Source organism: Crotalus tigris, unplaced genomic scaffold (assembly GCF_016545835.1).
Source record: "Crotalus tigris isolate CLP2741 ecotype Arizona unplaced genomic scaffold, ASM1654583v1 scf7180000024281.4978605, whole genome shotgun sequence".
NCBI classification, from domain to species: Eukaryota; Metazoa; Chordata; class Lepidosauria; order Squamata; family Viperidae; genus Crotalus; species Crotalus tigris.
This window is the reverse complement of record NW_024100453.1, coordinates 299,934-324,262: the sequence shown is the minus strand read 5'-3', so window position 1 is coordinate 324,262 and position 24,329 is coordinate 299,934. Positions and strand designations below refer to the sequence as shown.

Here is a 24,329-nt window from a genome sequence, read left to right as displayed (position 1 = left end):
GGCAGGCAGACAAGAGTTTGATTATTTTGTCACTATAATTGGATTGCACATCAGAGAGGTATCAGACGCAGTTTCAAGAAGCTGGCCATTTCATCAAGTGTTGTAGGAGGTCGGGATTTCAGCAAAGCAATTCTATCCTTAGTGGACAGACTGCAACAAAAATAGCAAAATGGACAGATTATATATGTGAGTGGCTGGAAAAGTGGCTCTTACAACTACAAAAAAAAAAAGGCAGGCATCTGTATTTACAATCAAACAATTAACATTTCAGAAGAGCAGGAAAACCTCATGTGTAGTCAAGAAAGGCTGTGTGATTTTGTCATTCAGTGCGTGATCCGACAGAAGCGTCCGTAATTACGAATACTAACAGAAAGGTTCCAAACAGCGCGTTTCAATAATTATGAAATGATTCCTTATTCCTGGAGTTTGGAGACATTTTAAGCTGCCATGAGACATCCAAATTATATGTACAGGTGGTCCTCAGCTTATAACCAATCGTTCAGTGACCATTCAAAGTTATAATGGCACTGAAAAAAGCGACTTAGGACTATTTTTCACATTTACAACCATGGTTTATATTTATGATGGTTGCCGTGTCCCTGGGTCACGTGATCACCTTTTGCGACAAGCGAAGTCAATGGGGAAGCCAGATTCACTTAGCAACTGTTACTAACTGAACTGCAGTGATTCACTTAACAACTGTGACAAGAAAGTTCGTAAGATGGGGGGGGGGAAACTCACTTAACGATGGTCTAATTTAGCAACAGAAATGTTGGGCTCCGTTGTGGTAGTAAGTCAAGGAGTACCTATACTGTATTATTTTTTATTTGTTTTACCCTGGAATTATACCCTGCATTTGGTTTCTCCTCTTCAAATAATATTACCTGCAGTCTCTGAAGGATGTTTTCCTTTTTCTGTTACAATGACTGCTCCTTTAAGAGGATCTCTCTCTGTCTCTGTCTCTCTCTCTCTCTCCCTCTCTCTCTTAGGAAGCTCAGAAATGCCATCTCCTTCAGGTAAATGAATAAAAGCACCAGATACTGCAAGCCAAATCTAAGGCAGCTCTTCCATTGGTCCACTCCATCACCCACTTCCCTTCTGTTAAAATTCCATTTCAAAAGATTTAATTTCACAGCCCCATCATTTATCTCTTAGCTTCCAAACCGACAATGCCAATTTTCAGATACATATCTATATATATTGTTATCAGTTAAAAGCAAAACCCAGAATGTTATTCTTATTCCTCCTTAGGCAAAATCTATAACTTTTACGGAATGAACTGAAATCGTTTTATTGGCGAGCTTAGTGCTTTTTAAAGTGTGCATTTACAAATTTTTTTTTGCTGATCCTTCTTATCCGGTTTTAAAGGAATACAAATAAATGTGTTTCACCTTTGACGTGCACAGGTTGATGTCCCTGCTGGCTGGACAGAGGTTACTGATCAACAGTCCACAAAGTATCAGCTTGGGGAAGACTAATTTCAGCCCTTAATTCTTACTTCTAATTCTACATAGATAGTTTAAATAGTTTATTAATTGATGAGTCTTTATGACCATATCAAAAATAGAAATCAAAAATCAAAATGTAAGATAAACTAGATAAAAGATAATACACTACAGGTAGTCCTTGACTTATGACCACAATGGAGCCCAAAATTTCTGTTGCTAAATGAGACAATTGTTAAGTGAGTTTTGCCCTTTTTTATGACATTTCTTGCCACAGTTGTTAAGTCAGTAACACGATTGTAAAGGGAATCTGGCTTCCCAATTGACTTTGCTGGTGAGGTGGTCACAAAAGATAAAATCACATGACCCTGGGACATGCAACCGTCATAAATATGAACCAGTTGCCAAGCATCCAAATTTTGATCATGTGACCACAGGGACTACTGCAACGGTTATAAATGTAAAAAAGTCATAAGTGACTTTTTTCAGTGCTGTTGTAACTTTGAACTGTCACTAAACTAATAATTATAAGTCTAGGACAGGGGTAGGCAATTTTGGCTCTTTTATGACTCGAGGACTTCAACTCCCAGAATTTCTGAGCCAGCATGACTCAGCATGGAAACCTCTCCATTTCTCCTCAGCATGGCTAGCTCAGGAATTCTGGGAGTTGAAGTCCATGAGTCATAAAAGAGCCAAGGTTGCCTACCTCTGGTCTAGGAGTATATGTAATAAAATACGTATGTGGTAAATACAAAGAATCAACAGTCAGGTAAATACATCCCCTTTATATGATCTCCCAATCTCTTCAATATGACAGGCCCTTAGTTCTGTTAACTATTGTAGTTAACTGCCTTTACTACTGTATATTCTGCTGTATAAGACGACCTCCGTCTTCGGCGCCGAGTCGCATGCCTACAAAGTCGTCTTATACGCTGGAAACTACTGTTATTTCTGGCGTATAAGACGACTTGGCGTATAAGACAATCCCTGACTTCGGCGCCAATTTTAATGCTTGCGAAAGTCGTCTTATACGCCGGAAAGTACGGTACAATTCTAAGCAGTTCTGCTCACATGCACAGATTAGAGCCCAGAAGGAAATCAGATCTGCAAATCAGGTCCCAGCAGCTGTTCGTTCATTCATTCATTCATTCATTCATTCATTCATTCATTCATCATTCATTCGACAATCAAACAAAACATGAGCAATTACTTTAATGGTTGTGGCACCACATAGACATGATTTGACAGGTGGTGGAAGTACCCAATTTTTCCTCTTCAGTCCTCCTTGTTTTTTAGCTATAAACATCTCTTGGTAGATATAAACATCTCATGCTATCTTTTTAAACTCATGAAAGTTGCCAAGCAAAGTCCATACTCACAAAAGAAAAACCAAGGAACGGTGCTGCATAAAACCACAATTTGCTTTAAAGTCTACCCAAGTTTGACTCAACGTGATCAAAAAATGTGGAAAAAGCAGACCTGCACACAGACCTCCAATTCCCTTACGTCTCCTGCCCATCATACCCAGGATCGATCTGTTTCAGCAAGCTTTGCCCAAAGATCCATTATTTTTTTCTTTTCCTTCTGAATTAACATGCAGGGTGGATTTTTCTCTTACTTATTTCACTTCGCCTGATCAAAAATGAGGCAAGAAGTTTTGCTGCACAGGTTAAGCACCCAGCGCACACTGTCCTCTGCTTGCAAAGTACCCCAAGCCAGGCCAAATTACTTTGTTGTCTGAGGCACAAAGTGACAACGCACCCTTTCCTATCCTTGACAATCATTATAATAATAAATATTAAAATAAATATTTGCTTCCTGAGGTCATCCAAAATCTGCTAACTGGGATAACAGTTCTATTCTGCTTTATGGTAAGTGCTACTGTAGAGTTACCAAAGCTATGGCTATTATTACTGTGTCGAAGAATATGGTTAATGCCCAAGAGAGCTTAATAGAGAGTTATGCATCTCTATCAAAATCTCTGAATAATGATTTGAGGAAAGGAAAGAGAGAGGAAGGGGGAGAGGGAGGGAGAGAAACAGTGTAATAATCTCGTTCAATTATTCTGCCCTCCATCCTAAGGAGACGAAAAAAGAACTGTAGGCTAAGTAGCTCTGATCTAACAGGCTAGTTTGGCACATTGGCAGGTGACTTTAAGCAGAATTCTTTGACAAACCTCTGCCCGTTTTTCTATCCTGCTTCTTTGCCCAACCTTTTAATACTATTCCCTCTGTTGCATCCATACCCTACTTTCCTCTTTCGCACAGGATAAGAGAAATCGCCTGAGTGTGAGATCATGTTAGCTTGCCACTAACCTATGTTCTCTCTTTGTTCTTTCAATTAAATTCTTGCTCTCAGGCAGCTGGAGATAAAATATGTATTTGTGCAATGTGAGGACATCATGATCAAGGCATTTCTGCCTGTCACGAGAGTAGAAAGATTCCCTTCTCTTTCACTAACTGTAGAGTTAGTGTTAAAATTAACCTTAAATTTTCTCTTTGCCTTCCCTGACATGAAACCGTACTCTAGTAGCCGATTACCCACAGATCTTACCTGTTGCATTGGAAAGAGCCAGCGACTCCATTGAACCCCGAGGAGTTTGTTCTGTGCGTGACAATTTTTCAGTGAATTTCAGCGCGCTGAGTGGATGCCTGGTCCGGCAATGCGGTTCCGTCATGCTACTGTCTTCTTCTTGGTCATACTTGTAACTCCCTCTGGTTTCACTAAAACTCTGGTTGGACATGTCACTGTAACTCTCCTGCGACCGAAGCCTTCCTGAGTAATAATCTTCTCGGCATTCCTGAATGAAACTGCTACCATGTCCTTTCATGGCTAGAGAGGTGTTTCTCTTTGGGTTGTTGAAATGTTTACCCCACAGTTCTTGTTGAGGACCTGGTGTCTGTGCTGGGTTGTAAGACGTCCTGACGTTACACTGACTGAGCAGCTGCAAAGGACTTTGTGATGGACTTTGCTCCATTTTGTTCCCGTAGTGGTAGAGTTCATCTCTGCTCCTCCATACGTGGTCCCTGTTTAGGCTCGGAGTCTGGCTGGACAAACTCAGCAGGTCCATCTGCAAGGAGAGAGGGTCCACGTCTGCAGACAGTCTGCTGGAGGTCACCTGCAATTGATTATTCTGGCTGCTGGCGTTCTCTTCTCCTTTGTTCCTGTTCTTCCCAATCTTAGCACTACGCCGGGATTCTTTGGCTCTGGCACTTTGGAAGGCAGAGTCTGATGAATCTGAACCGTTTGGATCATCACCCATGCTGCAGGCTCTGGAGCAAAAAATCTGTCCTTGCTTTGGCAAAAATGGTCGGCCCAGCAGAGATTTCTTACATTGGGCGCAGCAAAAGCAGGTCTCTGTAGCATGCCAGTGTTGACCATCATACGTCATCTGACCCTGATCGATGCCTTTAGGTAAGGGAGAAAAATACCATAAGTGCCAATCATACTACAATTTGGAGCAAAGCAGATGAGACATTTAGCAAGCTATTTTTTCCCCATAGTACCTACTGAGCAAAGATTAGTAATACTTGTGATTGTGACGTTCTCCCATTATTCTACTATAATTCAAAAGGTGATCTGATCGAATTTGTTCCTTAAGCACATCAGGCAGTACATGCAGTTCTTTTACCGCGAAATTTTCCATGCACACAAACATTCAAAAATGGAACACTTGTAATGGAGAGCAAAAGATTTCTATAGGTAGAGCAGTCTATATGGGGAAGCAGAATGTGTTAAACACATCGCTCCATTATTTCATGCTAACAGTTCCAATAGTGAAAAAAAAATGTTGGAAATATAGCCTGTGGAGTCCATGGTGGTCCCTGAGTTTGTTTGTTTGCAGACGTTTCATTATATAACTAGACAACATCAACGTAATAAAATATCCTCCAGCAAACAACTAAGCTCAGAGAGCACCAAGGATTCCAGAGTTCAACCCGGAGCTACATATGTTCTTTTCTATTGGAGCTCTATATGGCTTTTCTGGAATATTATAATTACATCCTATCCAGAGAAAGAAGCATTCAGAATATGGACTCATCACTAGATACATTTGCTCTGGTTTTATATCAGATTCCAGAGCCCAAAAAGTTAATAATCATCTTTTTTCTCTAGTCTGTCTGATGAAACAGAAAGAAAATGGAGCCCTCAGAGAATTATCCCGCTTGCCAGTTTTGTCATCAATCTTCTGCCATGAAACAGCAGAAAAAAAGACAAAAAAACCCCCTTGCTCGTAATTCAGTACCCCCTGGGGATTATCAAAAAGAATTAGGCCAATTAGTATTTCAACAATAAAAAACACTCTGTTTTCAATCAGAAAGGATCCTGAAGCTTACCTGTCATGGGTCAGGCTAGCTGTTCTTGAAATTAACACAACTTCCTGCTACCTCCCTTAAGTTGGGTGGTTTTTTTTTTTTACTTTGCAGTAAAACAAAAAGTTACATTCTCGGACCTCAGGGGGATATATTTTTTAAAGGGTCAACTGGCCTGCTCCAAATGTTTAAATAAAAAGAGATTTAAAAAGGGATAATAGACAAACTTCCCCACCTGATACCCTTCAGATATGCAAGATGATACTGACCATATGAACTCAGGATGAAGAATCTTAACTGATATTGAAAAATTATAGTCTTAATACTAGCTTGATGAAGGTTCGATCTAGATAACTGGAGGGCAAGCTTTATTCAGAGCTAGATCAAGTCATATTAATTAATTAATTCAGTTTTAGTTGTTACTCTTGCTGTGTCAATCCTCTGTTGAGAACTTGACACCTATGTTTTGGAAAGTGGTCACCAGTTGATTACTCAAAGCTGAAATGCAGCTGCTGGCATTAAATTGTGCCCAGCAGATCCTGATACATTACAGAATGAGTGGTTGGTTAGAAATGTGCAATAAAGTTCCCTGACCAACTTATATGTAAAATATAATTGAGTTGAATTGATTGTGATCATTGAGTTACAGTGTTGATCTGAAGCTAACTTTCTAGTGATCCACTATGATGCAAAAGGATGAGAAAATTAAGAAGTGACTGCTTCATATACTGTTAAGCTGTGGTTTCTTAACTGTTGAATAACTATTATTAGCTAGGTATTCATGGCAAACTAAACTGTAATCTATGCATTACAAACCACAATGGCTGAGTTTTCATAACATACTAAACCAAAACAAACAAACAAAATCCCCACAATGACTAAGCGTGATGTGGGAAGCCAGCCAATGAATGTGTACATAAACTGAATGCATGTTCTTCATTTCTCCCTCATATGGATTAACATGAAGGGATAACTGTCAATGAACGTGATAAATCTTCAAAATGGTTCTGTCACATCCCTAATCTGTGTTCCTGGCAGACCCACACTCTTTGTGAGTCAATGGCTGTGGCCTAATTACTAACAGTAATGAGTCACCAATTATTATAACTTTTCATCTTGCAGAATCAATTTTATCCTCACTGCTCTTCAGAGAATCTATCTCCTAAATTCAGTTACTTATATTAATAGGAACATCATTTTTATAATAATAGTAATAATTTCTTTTTACCAAAGTATGCCGTGAGGTTTAATCAAACACATGCAAATTTATGACAATGAGAAAACTATCCCCAATAGACTGCAAAAATGGGCCTAAAACTAATCATCCTTCCATTAGCCCAGAGTGAGTAACCCAGGGGTCTTCAAATGTGGCCTTTTTATGACTTGTGGACTTCAACTCCCAGAATTCCTCAGCCAGCGTCATAAAAGGGCCAAGTTTGAAGACCCCTGGAGTAACCATTAGATGTTTCTTTAAATTGTTTCAAAAGGCTAACAATAGTTTGTAAAACCAGTACACCAAAATCAAAACAATTATCTACAAATAGATTTAAACAGCTAAGTTGTTGCCAATTATGCTGACTAATTCATTAACATGTTAGGTTAGCCATCAACATTAGTAACAGACCTATTAGCCTGACCTCAATACCTGGGAAGATCCTGGAAAAGATAATCAAACAATGAATCAACGAACACCTAGAGGCAAACAAAGTCATTACCAAAAGCCAACACGGGTTTGTCAAAAATAGATCATGCCAGACAAATCTTATTGCATTCTTTGACCAAGTGACAAAATTAGTGGATCAAAGGAATGCTGTGGACATAATTTACTTGGACTTCAGTAAGGCATTTGATAAAGTAGATCACAACCTACTACTTGATAAGATAGCAAAATGTGGGGTAGACAGAATTACCACCAGATGGATCCGTAGCTGGCTGACCGGCCGTACTCAGTGAGTGGTCCTCAATGGAACCGCATCTACATGGAAGGAAATGTGTAGTGGGGTGCCCCAGGGCTCTGTTCTGGGCCCAGTGCTCTTCAACATCTTCATCAATGATTTGGACAAAGGGATAGATGGGGAACTCATCAAATTTGCAGACGACACCAAGCTGGCAGGAATAGCCAACACTCCAGAAGACAGGCTTAAGATACAGAAGGATCTGGACAGACTTGAACACTGGGCACTATCTAACAAAATGAAATTCAGTGGTGAAAAAAGCAAGGTTCTACATTTAGGCAAGAAAAACCAAATGCACAAGTACAGCATATGTGGCACCTTGCTCAATAGTAGTAACTGTGAGAGGGACCTCGCAGTCCTAGTAGACAATCACCTAAATATGAGCCAGCAGTGTGCTGCAGCTGCCAAAAAGGCCAACACAGTGCTAGGCTGCATTAACAGAGGGATAGAATCAAGATCACATGAAGTATTAATACCACTCTTCAATGCCTTGGTAAGGCCACACTTGGAATACTGCATCCAGTTTTGGTCACCATGATGTAAAAAAGATGTTGAGACTCTAGAAAGAGTACAGAGAAGAGCAACAAAGATGATTAGGGGACTGGAGGCTAAAACATATAAGGAACGGTTGCTGGAATTGGGTATGTCTAGTTTAACGAAGAGAATGACGAGGGGGGACATGATAGCAGTATTCCAATATCTCAGGGGCTGCCACAAAGAAGAGGGAATCAAGCTATTTTCCAAAGCGCCTGAAGGCAGGACAAGAAGCAACGGGTGGAAACTAATCAAGGAGAGAAGCAACCTAGAACTAAGGAGAAACTTCCTGACAGTCAGAACAATTAATCAGTGGAACAACCTGTCTCCAGAAGTTGTGAACGCTCCAACACTGGAAGCTTTAAAGAAGAGACTGGACGGGGAGCTTCCGGTAGGCAGCGGCGATGATGGCGGCTACCTTGTAGTCGTCCTCCTGGGACGGCGTCAGATCCGCGGAGCGCAGCGTTCACCAGCTGGCCCGCGGTTCGGAATCCCCTTCCCGGGCAAAGGGAAGGGGTAGAGACTGCAGGAGTAGAGGTAGAACCTCCGAACCCCCTCTGGATTTTTTCTTTGAGGGGGGAGACGGAGCGCTCCCTCAGAGCTCCTGCCTATCTCCGTCTCCCAGCTGTTTTTGCTTCTTCGGAAGCAAAAGGAAACGTCGCTTCCACCTCCGCGATTAAAGAGTTTCGGTGAGTTACTTTTGAAGCGGACAGGGCGGTTTAAAGGATGTTCTTTTAGAGTTTAGTATTTTACTTTTCCTTTTTAATTAATTTTGGTCTTTTTTTCCTTTGTTTCTTTTTGCTGGTACGGAGAGAGCAATTAAGATGGCGTTTTGAAAATGCTCGTTTTTTTTTCTTTTCTCTTTGTTCTTATTTCTCTGGAAGGAAATGGACTTAAATGATTGTTTTTGATTTTCTCTTTCTACTTTCCTTTTTCTTTCTTCTTGAGTGAGCTTTGGACTCCTTTTTTGATTTTTTTTTCTTTTTGGAATCTTAAGGATTACAGTATTTTTGTTTTTTTTCTTAATTATTATTTCCCTTTTCTTTTTTTTTGGAAAGAAGGAAAGAGATAATTTTGTTTTGAAAAATGGCTTCAAAGAGACAACCGCCTTCTATACTATCCAAGGTGGTTTCCTCTCCCACAACTTTAACTGTGCAACAACAACTTAAACCTGTTCCACCAGCGCAGCCCCCACCCTCCCCTCCTTTGCCAGGCCTGTCTGCACAAGAGATTAAAGACATAATGGGAAATGCTGTATCCCAAATTAGGGATGAAATGAAGCAGCTTTTTCTACAGATCAAATCTGAAAGCAAAGAGGAAATGAAGGAAATGAAGGAGTTATTAGAGGATAATAATACTATTTTGAGGCAAGATATAGTTACAGCCTTATCAGGCCTGGCCTCCATGGTGGTGAAGTTGGACTCGAGGGTGGAGGAAGTCGCAGATAAAGTTGATTTTTTTGAGGATAAATTTCAAGATATGGAAAGGAAGATGGAGATTTCACAAGAGGATATTCTTATGTCCCAGTATAGAGAAATGGAATATGCTTTGAGAATCAGAGGTCTGAAGGAGGACATGAATCAAGATTTGACAGAGATGGTGCTTAATGACCTAGCTGTTGCTTTGAATATGGATAAAGATGAATTACGCAGAGAAGTGGAAAAAATTTATAGAGTTAATTCTTGGATTGCAAAGCAGAAGAATTTGCCTAGAGATGTGGTGATTTATTTTACAAAGAGATCCCTGCGTAATGAAATCATACAAGCTTTTTATAACAAGAGATTCCAGATTGCTGCTCAAGATGTTATTATTTTAAAGGAAATTCCATCTAAAATTTTAAGAAACAGGAAAGACTTTGCTTTCTTAGCTAATGAGCTAAGATGGGAGATTCCGATGGGTATCGCTCTGAGCCATGCGGGGATGCGTTATAGGTTGAATACGGTTGCTAAAGCTAAAGAGTTTTATAATACGGTCCTGGGTGCAGGCTCAGCGTCATCTGTTCAGAAACCTTTGAGTGGTAAAGAGCTGGAACAACAATCTGAAGCATTAGGTCTGATCTCTGCCGGGAAGTTACAACTGGAATGGCAACGTCAAACAGAGGTTAAAGAGCAGAGGATGACCCGTGCAGCACATAGACGTAAGGAAAAGGAGCAACAAAAGAAAGAAACTAAAGAATCTTCTTTGGAAAGTGCCTCATTGCCGGTGGGAGGAGCAAGACCCAAGAGTTCTGCAACACATACAGCAATGGCAGATCTTCAGGCAGTCTTCTCCAGGCTCCTGGTTAAGGGAGATGGCAAAGTTTCTGACCTGGAATGTTAACGGTCTTAATTCCCCTCAGAAAAGAAAGAAAATCTTTCACTACTTAAAACAACATAACAACGATGTAGGAAACTCATATCCTACTTAAAGATCAAAAGTATTTAGCTAATGCCCGTCTGGGATCTCATTTTGTATCTCCTGCTCCTGGGAAGAAAGGGGGAGTGGTTATTTATGTTAAGCAAAACTTACCAGTTTGTCTGGTAGAATCAGACCCCCAAGAAAGTTATGTAATGATTGAACTTGGTTTATATAGTAAGAAAATACTCATAGTGGGACTTTACGCACCAAATCAACAACAGGAACAATTTTATAGACTGTTACATCAGAAAATAATCTCGCTGGATTATAGATCCGTGATATTAATGGGGGATTGGAATGGTGTCTTAGACACACAAAGGGACAAGAAAGGTTCTTCTCCTCTTTTTAAATAGGCTAAATTACCTAAAGCCTTTTTTGATATGAAAGAAGACTGGGAATTGAGAGACTATTGGCGGGAACGTAATCAAGAGGAGAGAGACTTCACCTTTTTTTCAGATAGACATCAATCCTTTTCAAGGATTGATTTTTTTTATTACAACGGATTTATATAATAAGGTAAAGAATGTAAAGATTTTTCCTAGGTCGTTGACGGATCATAGTCCAGTCTGGATGGAGCTGATTCAAGAAAAAGAGGAGAGAAGATCCTGGAGGGTGAATGAAAATTTATTTAGACAAGAAAAGAATGTTCAAAGTTAAAGGAGTGTTTAAAGGACTATTTTGCTTTGAATATGTACAAGGGGACACCAATGTCAATGGTAATGGGATGCAAGTAAAGCATTTATGCGTGGGATCTTGATAAAAATGAATAATTTTCATAGACAAAAGCAGATTCAGAAACGTAAAGAATTGGAAGATGAGATTAAATTAAAAGAAAAGGCTTTGATTTTAACTCCTTTAGATGAAAAGATTAAAGAATCTATAAAGTTGCTAAGAACACAATTTAATATGTTGATGGCAGATCAATCTGCAACTAACTTATTGTTTATGAAACAAAATACATTTTGCAATGCCAATAAACCAGGGAGATGGTTGGCTTACCAATTAAGAAAGAAACAGAGACAGAGAATAATAGATAAAATAAATTATAAGGGTAAATTAGTGTACCAGAAGGAATTGATTAAGAAATCTTTTTTAGATTACTATCAAAAACTATATAAATCTACTAATGTACAAACTCTAGATATAAACAAATATTTAAGTGAGGCTAATTTCCCTAAATTGACAGAAGATCAGAAACATGAAATTAATGGTTTAATTACTAATGAGGAAATTGCGATAGTAATTAAACAATTGAAATTAGGGAAAGCACCGGGTGTGGATAGCTTGACATCTGTTTATTATAAAACTTTAATGGAAGAGATGATACAACCATTAGCTGACCTTTTAAATAGTATTTTACAGGGTTCAGAGATCCCTCCGTCATGGCGCAGTGCTTTTATATCTTTGATTCCAAAAGAGGACCAAGACCTTACTTTACTAAAGAATTACAGACCTATATCTCTCTTAAATGTTGATTATAAGATTTTTGCAAAAATATTAGCTAATAGGCTCATGAGGGTTGTGCACCACCTCATACAAAGGGACCAATCTGGTTTTATAACTGGTAGATATATGAAAAATAATGCTAGACAAATTATTAATTTACTAGAATATTTGGACAAGAATAACCAAATTCCTGCAGGGTTGATATTTTTAGACGCTGAAAAAGCTTTTGATCAACTGAATTGGTATTTTATGTTACGAGTAATTGAAGAGATGAATTTTGGTGAAAAAATATTACAAGCTTTTACTGCAATATATCAAAAACAAACGGCACAACTTATTGTTAATGGGGGTTTGTCAGAGGTTTTTACAATAGAGAAAGGTACTAGACAGGAATGTCCATTGTCGCCGTTATTGTTTGTTTTAACATTGGAAATTTTGTTGATCAAGATTCGAGGGTCGCAGGAAATAAAAGGAATAGAAGTTAACAAAAAAGAATATAAGTTGAGAGCTTTTGCAGATGATTTGGTGGTTACTTTGTCTCAACCTATTTATTCTGTAGTAATGTTATTGCAGCTGATTCATCAATATGGACTGGTTTCGGGTTTCAAGGTCAATGTTAATAAGACTAAGATATTACCTAAAAATATGACTACTCGGGATAAACAAATTTTGGCTAATCTGACTGGTTTTGAAATTGTTAATAAGGTAAAATACCTGGGGGTTATTTTATCTGTTTCTAATGCAAAACTGTTTAAGAATAATTATGAAAAGTTGTGGGTTAGGATACAGAAAGACTTGAGGAATTGGGAGAAGTTGCAGCTATCTCTCATGGGAAGAATTGCAGTGATTAAAATGAATGTCCTACCCAAGTTTCTCTTTTTGTTTCAAATGTTACCGATTTTGAAGAATGAGATTAATTTAAACGAATGGCAGACAGGTATTAATAAATTTATTTGGGCAGGGAAAAAACCAAGGGTAAAGTTTAAAATCATGCAAGATTCCCGTGAGAGAGGTGGACTCAAGGTACCGAATTTGAAATTATACCACGATGCGGTGGCTTTAACATTAATTAGTGATTGGGTAAATTTAACAAATTTGGAGATACTCCATCTGGAGGGATGGGATTTACTTTTCGGTTGGCATGCCTATTTAATATTTAATAAGAAAGTGGATCAGGTTTTTAAATCTCATATTATAAGAACTTCTTTACTTAGGGTTTGGAGAAAATATTATAAAAGTGATTTTAAAATACCACTATGGGCTAGACCTTGGCATGCGATAGAGGGCATAAGGAGAGGTGTTAAAATGGATACGGTGTCTTATACACAATTACTTAGATGGGATGGACATAACTGGCAGTTAAAATTATTGGAAGAGTTAGTACATGAAAATATTACTTATTCTTGGTTTCAATATAGACAATTAGCAGATAGATGGAAGTTGGATCGTAAGGTGGGTTTTCTTAGAGAAGATGAAAATCTTTTTAAGCAAGTAAAGGATCAAAGACAAACCCATATTAAGAGAATTTATGGGGTTCTAGTGGAACTGGATTCAGAATCAAAATTAATTAAAGATTGTATGATTAAATGGGTGCAGAATTTTGGAGAACCAGTTCCACTGGATATCTGGGAAATTATCTGGGTGAGGAATGTTAAATTTACACAAGCCCAGAATTTAAGGGAGAATTTTTATAAAATGTTTTATAGATGGCACCTTGATCCACAAAAAATGTCTCTCATGTATCCTGACCTACAGCCTAAATGTTGGAGATGTGGTTGTTTGGACGCCACCTATTATCATATTTGGTGGTCGTGTAAAAATATAAAAGCTTTTTGGATTAAGATATGGTGGAATATTCAGAGAATCTTTAGAAAGAGGGTAAAATTTACTCCACAATTATTTTTGTTAGGTATAGTTACTGATTGCGATGCAAAGGAGGTTATATTGATGTTGAATCTGATCACAGCCGCAAGGTTGTTAGTAGGACAATACTGGAAGAAGGAATCTTTGCCTACCTTGCAGGAGTGGTTTTTTAAAGTATCTTACTTGGCGGAAATGGCAAAGATTTCGGCTTTCTTAAAAGAACAATCGCAAGAGAAATTTTTTGCTGTTTGGGACAAATGGATAAAGTTTATACAATTTAAATTGGATATAAAAAACATTATTTAGCTTTTTTATAATTTTTATTTATATATATATATATATATATATATATTCTATTGTTAATTTTTCTTTTTTCTTTTTTTTTTCTTTTTATACAATTTTTTTTAACTTTTTTAATTAAGCCTATATTCTGCTCTGGGAAGCTCCGGGGGGGGGAGGGTGTGGGTGGTTTGGGGAGGGTTGGGGGAGGCTTGTTTTGTCTTGTCTAATCTTGTTCTTTTTTGTCGTTGTATTGTTGTTTTCTGTTTTTTGTAAAAACTTTTTAAAATTTTTCAATAAAAAAAAAAAAAGAGACTGGACAGCCATTTGTCCGAAATGGTATATGCTTTCCTGCCTGAGCAAGGGGTTGGACTAAATGACCTCCAAGGTCCCTTCCAACTTTACTACTACTACTACTACTACTACTACTACTACTACTACTACTACTACTACTACTACTATTATTATTATTATTATGGATCATCGCACAGTCAGCCAGATGTTCAGACTGGATTTGGCATTTTGTCTACCTATCGAGTCCTTACCCAGGACCTGGGATAGGCAGATGTGGATGTTTGATGGTATTACAGATATCGTCGGAGGATGGAAGCAGTTCCTAGTAAGGCCACCTTTTGCAGTTGACTAATAGAGAATTTATCAATGCCAATGGTGTTCAAGTGGTGCTCCAGTTGTTTTGGGATTGCACCCAAGGAGCCTATTACTACTACTACTACTACTATTATTAAGTCCACTGTTCAAGAAAGTCACTTGACAGTGATAGGGCAGTGTATAAATTCAATAAATAAAATGGAAAACAGCTAAATCCAAAGCCTGTAAGTTCAAGAAATGAACTAACTATCTAGAAATAAGCTTTTATCCCTGATAATAACGTAAGAATCTCACAAATTAGGGTACAAAGGATCAAGTATTTTTAGATGGTCCATAAATTAAGTGAACTTTCCAGTAGCATTAATTTTAATGAATATTTGCCCAACCTTAATTTGTCAGTTTTTCTTATTTTCCTCTAAATGGGAGAAAGATTGTTGGCAAGCTCCTAAGAACAGGAGACAGATAGTCAAAACAGATGAATAATAATGTATTACTTCCTCTAGCATATGCAAAGATTTAATACAAATAATGTTAATGGCCATGGTTTTATGTTACTTCTTTTCTTACAGCAAAAGAGGGATCCAAACCACAATTCAGTCCTGAAATGTTCCAGCGTAGGTTGCACAATAAAGCATTTCTAATTATTTCATTTGGCTAGTCCTGTACCTCACATATTAACTGTCCAGAACTGAAAGTTTCAGCTGAATATGGATTTTCCTACAGGCCCAATATGAACTTTAATAATATGAATAGGAACATAACATGAATAGGATTTTTTAAAAAATCTAAAAGGTGAAAAGTAGAAAGGTAAAGGAGAGGATGCAAAAAAAAAGGGAGGAATGAAAGACTATATAACGAAGTATATCAGTATGGTCTTGAATTAAAAAGCTAATGAATTACTAAGTTCCAAACAAACTTCATCACTTTTGCATGGGCTCTAAATTGTGAAAGTTATTTTGGAACATATTTTTTTTCTTCGTTGGTAGTGAAATGCTGGAGAAGATAGTACCATTCTCCACATTTGTGGATAAAGAACAGACCTGGATCATCATAACATTTTTTAGCTTACTTTGCACTTATTGAAGTCATTTTATTATTTTGGTGGGGGGTGTATCTGAGCTCAACTGATAACCTTCTGTAAATAATAATGGCTTCTCCATTTCTGTATGATATTCTTATCCATAGTAGATCTGATGCTCAACGGGAAGGGATCCAGTCCATTCTCTAAGGTTCTGATGTTTCACATACCAATGTATTAATGTACATATCTCTGTAGCATCAAACTTGTGTTTTGGCTCTGGCACATATATAGCTGGATGTTCTTATGGCTTATAATAGCAAAGCCATATAATAAGTACCAAGACTTTTCGTAATTATATTCTGTTCCTGTCTAGTACCTTGTTGGGAATCTTATGACCTGGTGTATAAGTCTCATTTTCCATTATCAAAATCATTTGGTTTTGTTTTTTTGGCAGGGAATACTGACATGGTTTTGGTTTTCTTGACAGAGAATACTGACGTATGTTGCCGTTTCCTTCTGTAGAAGAACATATTTAGTCTGATCTCTCTTGCATTCTTTTCCCATTGTGGCAGACCCTTCTGAGAATTTACACTACCAATTGGATAGCTCAGTGTGAATAGGATATTCAGTCCTCTTTATATTGCAAGATAATACTCCATAAAGCAGGCATGTCAAACTGCCAGCCCGCGGGCTGGCTGCATCATGCCGAAACCGCGCCCACCCCTTTGCCGACAATGGGGAAAAAGTCACGATATGTCACGTGACATCGCGAGTTTGACATGCCTGCATAAAGGATCTGAAGAAGGATGATTAAAAAAAACTGGAGTGAATGATCATCCATCCATCCATCCATAACAATCCACTGCAAAATGGCAATCCTTTTATTGAAATTATGGATTATAATTTACCATGCTGGTTCAGTGAAACTTGGTAGATAGATGTTTTCTCTGGCTAAGAGAAAATAAATTGTCCCCAAGTTGGCTTCTAACCCTAAGGGAGGACAAGAACCTGGGGTTCCTCACTTCCAGGCCAGCACGACTATACCACACTAACCCTCATCCGTAGGAGACACATACACACACTAACACACAATAAAAATTTGTTATATTTTGCTGCAAATCAGGTGTTCCTTGTTTTGAAAAAAATAAATTGGTGATAGAAGATATTTTGAGGATGAACTAAGAAATAAAGTATTAGAAAAGGCTGAAAGCTGTTTTTGCACCTAAAACAAATATTTATAATGACTATCTGCTTAAAAATATCCTGTTCAATGATTCTAAGGAAATGTCTACCCTTTAATTCTTCAGGTGGGCTGTACTATTATCCACTATTTCACAATTAGTTTCAGTTCATTAAATTCTCAACAGTCGTGGAAAAAAACAGGTAGCGTAAAACCTGTGCTCTGCTATCTTGGACTATAATTGTAGTGACTTTCAACCATCAAGTTGGCAAAAGAGGATAGGATAGCCAGTCACTCTCTCTCAGCCCTTGAAAGTAGGCAATGGAAGCCACTTCTGAAAATCTTGCCAACAAAACTTCAGGGACTTATCCAAAAAGTCACCAGGAGTCTAAGGTGCACACACATAAAAACACCATAACACAAAGTACTGAGTCACTATATTGACAGCAAGTCTGAGTTAACTGAGGGTTGATTTTAATTCAGATTAAATTCACAATCTATTAAGGCTGCTCAGTTTTTGCTAGGCCACCGTGCCAGTAGACATAACATTATTCAAAAAATTGCATGGAGCAATTTTGAATTGCCAACTCAAATTCCTTGATGTCTCTGTAAAATTTGGTTTCTATACCTTCAACAGAAACATGGTGGCTGGTGATAAAAAGTTTCTCACTGAAATGTGTGTGCATTTTTTTTATATATATAGCAGAGTGTAGAGTGGCATCCACAGGGACTGAGGGTGGGGCAGAATGAAAAAAGTAGAGGTACAGCATTGTGATGCAAGCCCCGCCTCTTTTCTACATGCCCTGCAATACTGCATACATGCATAAAAGGGGTGGAACTTGCAGCATGTTGCTAGACTACAGCTTTAGTCATTCTGGCAAATAAAGCAGGCATCCTCATGATAATGTGTGTTCATATTTCTGGGGAAAAGGGTTATTTTTGAAACAATTTAGAGGCAACCATTATTCCAAATAGGTGAAATTGGTGATATTTATGTTTTATTTTAATAACATAATTATAGCTTGTCTCAATTCTAATAGCGGAAAGATTTAGCATAAGGATGTTTTTTTTTCCCCTTCTCACCATTATGTGTTCCTAAATTATCCGGCTAGTTAGACATGCTTAATTGACTCTTGCTCCCAGGTGTAAGGTAATATATTTAGACGTAGGATTTCTGGTGCTTTTCAGTCATTTTGAAATGCTGTAACATTTTATGCTCTTTCAGCAGCAGGCAGATCAAACATGTACTAACCCAACCCCACTCTTCCCTCGTTCTTCACTACAAATAATCTATGCCAGTTTTCTCAACCTTGGCAAGTTTGAGATGTGGACTTCAACTCCCAGAATTCCCCAGCCAGCAGCCAGCTGCTAGCTGGAGAATTCTGGGAGTTGAAGTCCACATCTCTTAAAGTTGCCAAGGTTGAGAAACACTGATCTATGCCATCTAAACAGTATACTATTCAGTCACTCATTAAAACCTTTTTTTCTGTCTCTTAACATAGGTGTATCACACACAACCAGTATCACTGGAAATCTGTTTTGGAATGAATACAACATATATAACTTCAAAAACCCACCGCCCATTGCTAATCAACAATCAAGGAACTGAAAAACAAAACATAGTTGTTTGTAAAGAGACTTTAAAAAGGATAATGATTATGTGCAATAGACAGAAGGAATGAAACACAGGAACAATGTGCATTTACAAAGCTATATCAAGGATCTGGGAAAGCAGAAACACATTCTACCATTTTTTGTCAACCAATAGAGGGAAAACGTTGGTTGTTATTCAGACAGTTGGGTTTCACTTAATCTTGGGCAATGATTGCCGATGCATTTCTTCCAGTGGCTAGGCATGTTGCTAGAAGGATGGTACTTCATCGCAACCTCCTTCTTCCTTCCCATTAGCCCAGGATGGGGTAACTTGAATGTAATTGCTTTTGAATATTAGATAGCTCAGATGGGCAGAAAACCACGACACCAATTTTCCATCAACTAAATCTCTATGGAGATTCTCAGTCATCCAGGTCATGGTTGTCCCAAAGTTGTCCCTTTTCAAAAGGCAACTGGATTTTTTTTTTTTTTTTGCTTATGCCTGAAGGTGTTTCGCTTCTCATCCAAGAAGCGTCTTCAGTTCACTTATAATGAAGTTGGCTGAGTTTGTCTTCATAATCATATGCTCCAATGGAGGGACCATAGGGTCAGTGGCAGAATATAGTTGTAGAAGGTCCCAGCCTTAATCCCTGAAGTCTCCAAGCAAGCTTAGAAATACTCCTACTTGACAATTTGGAAACAGCTGCTAGTCTGTGTCAGTGATACTGAGCTAGATGGCCCCATAAGTTAAATACAGTACAAGCAACTCCCCATGTCTATAACGTCAGTGCTATCTTAGAAAATGGCTGCTAATTCAGAACGCTAAAACATTCAGTCACAGGCCTTCTAGTTCTTCAGTGGAATTCTAATGGACCAGACCTAGAACTGGACATTTTTGCCAAAGAAATGAAAAGCTTTCTCAAGCCATGTTATATAAAAGAAAGGGTAGAGGCGGGCAATTTCTTCTTGCCAAATGTTGGAATAAGTGGGACAGTGATAAATCACTTCACTGGAAGAAATGGGGTTGGAATAATCCTTTTGTTACTATCTTCAGCAGGCAGGTTTTAACAAGTGTCCTTGTTTCCTTTCTATCCCACACTGGGATATTGTGACGATGAACAGTGTGTCACTGCATTTGGTTGTGAGCCTCTAAGAATCACAGGAAAAAAGGGGGGGCAGAGAGACCTGTGTTCAAGTATTTCAAACCTTAGCTTTAGGGAATTTGGTTTGAATTGGGATTTACCATTTAGCTTTTGTCAGGCTTGTATCACCTACTTTAAAAAAAACCTTCCTTCCTCCCTCCCTCCTAAATGCAGAGTAACCTTTACTTCACAGCTGGCTTCTGAATAGCAGCAAAATATTTTCTGAGCACAATAATAATGGAATTGCTATTATGGGTTGGACATGCCATCTTCTTTCGAATCATGTTTATTCCTTGCTCACTTGTTTGACCATCTCTTCTTCCTCCTTCTTCTCTTTTTTTTCTCTGAGAGGGTTGGAAACATCTATGGCTTCTTTGAATTGATGCAACAAGGAGACCCAGCATGGCTGGCACTGGCTTCAGCTGATCAGCTGGCACTGGCTTCAGCTGATTCAGACTGCAGACCCAGCTAGGTACATCTGCCAAGGAGTTACTGCAAGCTTGACAGAGACAAATGCCAGGGCCTGTCATGTACTTTTAAAACAAAACCGTTTCAACCGCTAGCCTACACATCACCTTCAACAATATAATGCAACGGTATATTGACAGGTCCTATCATGTTTTGGGTTCTGCACACAAAAGCTGTGGTTCTTTTTTCACATCAAGGACTGAGCCTTTCCTATTTCAAGCCAGCCAACTGGCAGCGAAAGGTGGCATTTCTAAACGGCTCCCTTACCGATGTGCTGAGCGCAGGTGTCACAGTACTCTGCATACAAGGACTCAAAGCAGTTGCAGCAATACGGACGCCCTTCCTTCATGATGTATCGCTGGCCGCCCAGCACAGTTTCACATTCAAAACAGCAAAAGTGCTTCATGTGCCAATGCCTTCCTTCTGCTTCTGTGCATTCGTCAGCAAAGATAATCTGTAAAAGACAAAAAGAGGACTCAGGATTTGTTCATATGTATTGAATTGAACTGGATTGAGAATTCAAATTGATTAGACACACAAGGAATTTGTCTCCGGTACAGAAGCTCTCAGTGTACATGCAAAGCATAACAACAACAACAACAACAACAACAACAACAAAGAGGGGAGTAAAGAAGATAATAAGGATAAATAATAATACCACAGCCACAGTACATGGGTAAGTATTCAAAGACATTAGGCAAGACTGTGAGAAATAAGTGTTCAGCAGAGTGAAAAAAACTGTCCCTGTGTAAAATTGTTTTGGTATAATAATAATAATAATAATAATAATAATAATAATAATAATAATGAGACCAAACTGGCCTTCAAGAAAGACCAAATGAAGAACAGAATAGAGGCATGGGAAGACAAAGCACTACATGGCCAATACATGAAAAAAATAGCTGGGAAAGCAGATAACAATAAAACCTGGCAATGGCTAAGAGCAGGAAAATTGAAGAAAGAGACCGAGGGACTAATTCTGGCTGCACAAGACCAAGCCTTAAGGACAAATGCATACAAAGTCAAAATTGAGAAGACAGCAACAGACAGTAAGTGCCGCCTATGCAAAGAAGCTGAAGAAACAGTGGACCACTTGGTAAGCTGTTGCAAGAAGATTGCACAAACTGATTACAAGCAGCGGCATGACAAAGTAGCAACAATGGTGCATTGGAAGATCTGCAAAAAATATCATTTGCCTGTAAGCAAAAACTGGTGGGATCATAAAATAGAGAAAGTCATAGAAAATGATAAAATTAAACTGCTCTGGGACTTCAGAATTCAAACAGACAAGCACCTGCAACATAACACCCCAGACTTAACAATTGTCGATAAGAAAGACAAAAAAGTCTGGATAGTGGACGTGGCAGTGCCTGGAGACAGCAGAATAGACGAGAAAGAACTGGAGAAGATAACAAAATACAAAGACCTACAAATAGAAATAGAAAGACTGTGGCAAAAGCAAGCAAGGGTAGTACCAATAGTCATAGGCTCCTTGGGTGCAATCCCAAAACAACTGGAGCACCACTTGAACACCATTGGCATTGACAAATTCGCTATTAGTCAATTGCAAAAGGCGGCCTTATTAGGAACTGCTTCCATCCTGCGACGATATCTGTAATACCATCAAACATCCACATCTGCCTATCCCAGGTCCTGGGTAAGGACTCGATAGGTAGACAAAATGCCAAATCCAGTCTGAACATCTGGCTGACTGTGCGATGATAATAATAATAATAATAATAATAATAATAATAATAGAGTTGGAAGGAACCTTGGAGGTCATCTAGTCCAACCCCCTGCTCAGGCAGGCAGGAAACCCTAGATCAGGGCTTTTCAACCAGTGGTACGGGTACCACCTGTGGTACATTGGCACCTGGCAGGTGGTACGCGACCATCCTAGAAAAGTGGTAGTGGGGGAGGGAATGAGCTGAACCTGTGGCAGCACCGCACAAGCCTGAGCGAGAGATGGCTGGAGCTGCAGGGCTGTCAGGGCTCAGTGGAAGCACCAGGATCAGCGCCATGCTCCAGCTGGAGCTCAGCGCTGATCCTGGTGCTTCTGCTGAGCCTTGAAGAAGCACCAATCAGCTGGAATGTTGCAGCATCCCCAGGGTCCTCCGATTTACATTCAGATGCTTGGCAATTGATTCATATTTATGACGGTCACAGCGTCCCAGGGTCATATGAAGTGAGCAAACCTGTGCAACCACCCAGTAGAAAGGGGGAATAAAAACCAAACACCCCCCACCCCTGCTGCCAATCCTCAACAGAAATGCTCACAACAATGAACACCTCGGACAGGAGGAAGAGCGTTGCCGGGTGGGCAGGCAGGTGTCTTGCTCAGCTGTGCCTTGGGGGTACTTTTTTCAGTGTCATTGTAACTTTGAACAGTCACTAAGTGAACTGTTGTAAGCCGAGGACTACCTGTACTTTATCACTTTTTTTCTTTTTTTTTTGGTCATTAAGTTTTTGACACCTTGCTAAGCGACTGGTGGTACTTGGATGTTGCCATGTCCTAAAAGTGGTACAATGGGTGAAAAGGTTGAAAAGCCCTGCCCTAGACCATTTCAGACAAATGGCTGTCCAGTCTCTTCTTAAAAACTTCCAGTGTTGGAGCATTCACAACTTCTGGAGGCAGGTTGTTCCACTGATTAATTGTTCTAACTGTCAGGAAATTTCTCCTTCATTCTAGGTTGCTTCTCTCCTTGATTAGTTTCCATCCATTGCTTCTTGTCAATGCCTTATAGTGCTGTCCCGTGGGGAAGAGCTGAAATGGTTTATATCCAGGAGGTGCAATGGTCTGTAGATACTTTTTCACCCTCCTTCTGAGGGTTTTCTATGGAAGGCAGGGTGTTTGCAATTATTCTTTCTGCAGTTCTAACCATCTGTTGGAGTCTGCATCTGTGCTGTTTGGTTGCTGTACCAAACCAGACAGCTATAGAAGGACAAATATCAGGCTCAATGATTCCTCTGTAAAACTATCGAATGTATTATTTGCTTCTGCAGACCTTGATCTCCTGTCATCTATTTGGCTTGTTTTTTTCACAGTTGGGCTGCCTCAAGACTCTTCTGTCTCGGCTTCTTTTTCTGCCTCTGCAGCATAAACAGATTATGTAGTTGCTATGGAAATGGCGGTGTGTGTGTGTGTGTAGTTGCTGTGGAAATGGCGGTGTGTGTGTGTATGTATGTGTGTGTGTATATATATGTAGGTGGTGGGATCTGTATTTAGGGGTTTGTAGGTGGAGTCTTGGAGTAGGTTGGTTAATTTGGTTTGGTAGTCAGATGTGTTCATAACCACCGTGGCGTTGCCCTTGTCTGCTGGTAGGATTATTATGTTGGTGTCATTGCTGCTCGAAGCACGAAGCTGAAAACACCAGCCTGAAGATGACGAATGGGACTTCGTCGAAACGTCGCCAAGACACTTCCAATTTTACGCAGGAGAAAACCTGAACAACCAAAGACCTACATACAAATACCCGCGAAAACCTCAGAAAACAAATATTGAACCTCTACGGGGAGGAAATCCACCATCTGACCAGGACCTATGAAAAACTTGAAGTCCAAAGAGCTTCCATTTTATGCGACCTCGCATTCCTACGCAACTGCCGAGATCAAAATCTAATCCCCACGTTTCCAACTGAAATTCCACTCCAACTCTGCAGCCACCAAACGGATCCTGAAAAGAACAGAATTGGCCCTAATCAGAAATGAACTTCACACAAAAAGATTCCTCCTAGACCGAATTAACAAAGATCTCCTCATACTCTACCTCAAACTCAGCAACAAGATCCACCCCGCACTTTGGGACAAATCCAAACAACTCGCCGTCTGGAGAGCCGAAACACAGACCACCCTCAAGACAGATACACACACCAACAAACTCCGAAGACTACAAGAACGCCAGAAACAAACCCCTCCTCCCTCACAGCCACACATGAAACAAACAGTGCATAACATCTCAGATAGGATCCTCACCAAAGCCGAAACCAATGTCCTTTCCAAAGGATTCAACTTTGCAGTCGCTCCCAAACACATCCCCACTGAAACCATTATATGTGGAGTTGAAACCAGCCTGACCAAAATCAAC

General features: G+C 39.2%; 1 protein-coding gene across 1 annotated transcript in view; it reads right to left on the bottom strand.

Annotated features, from left to right (window-relative positions):
- Positions 1-4,132: 4,132 nt before the first annotated feature.
- Positions 4,133-24,329, bottom strand: part of LOC120299171 (prickle-like protein 2) — a 143,239-nt gene continuing 123,042 nt past the window's right edge. The window contains 3 exon segments of the mRNA XM_039323687.1: positions 4,133-4,331; positions 4,333-4,853; positions 20,513-20,699. Of these exon segments, the coding sequence (XP_039179621.1) occupies positions 4,278-4,331; positions 4,333-4,853; positions 20,513-20,699 (762 nt within the window). The 3' untranslated portion in view covers positions 4,133-4,277.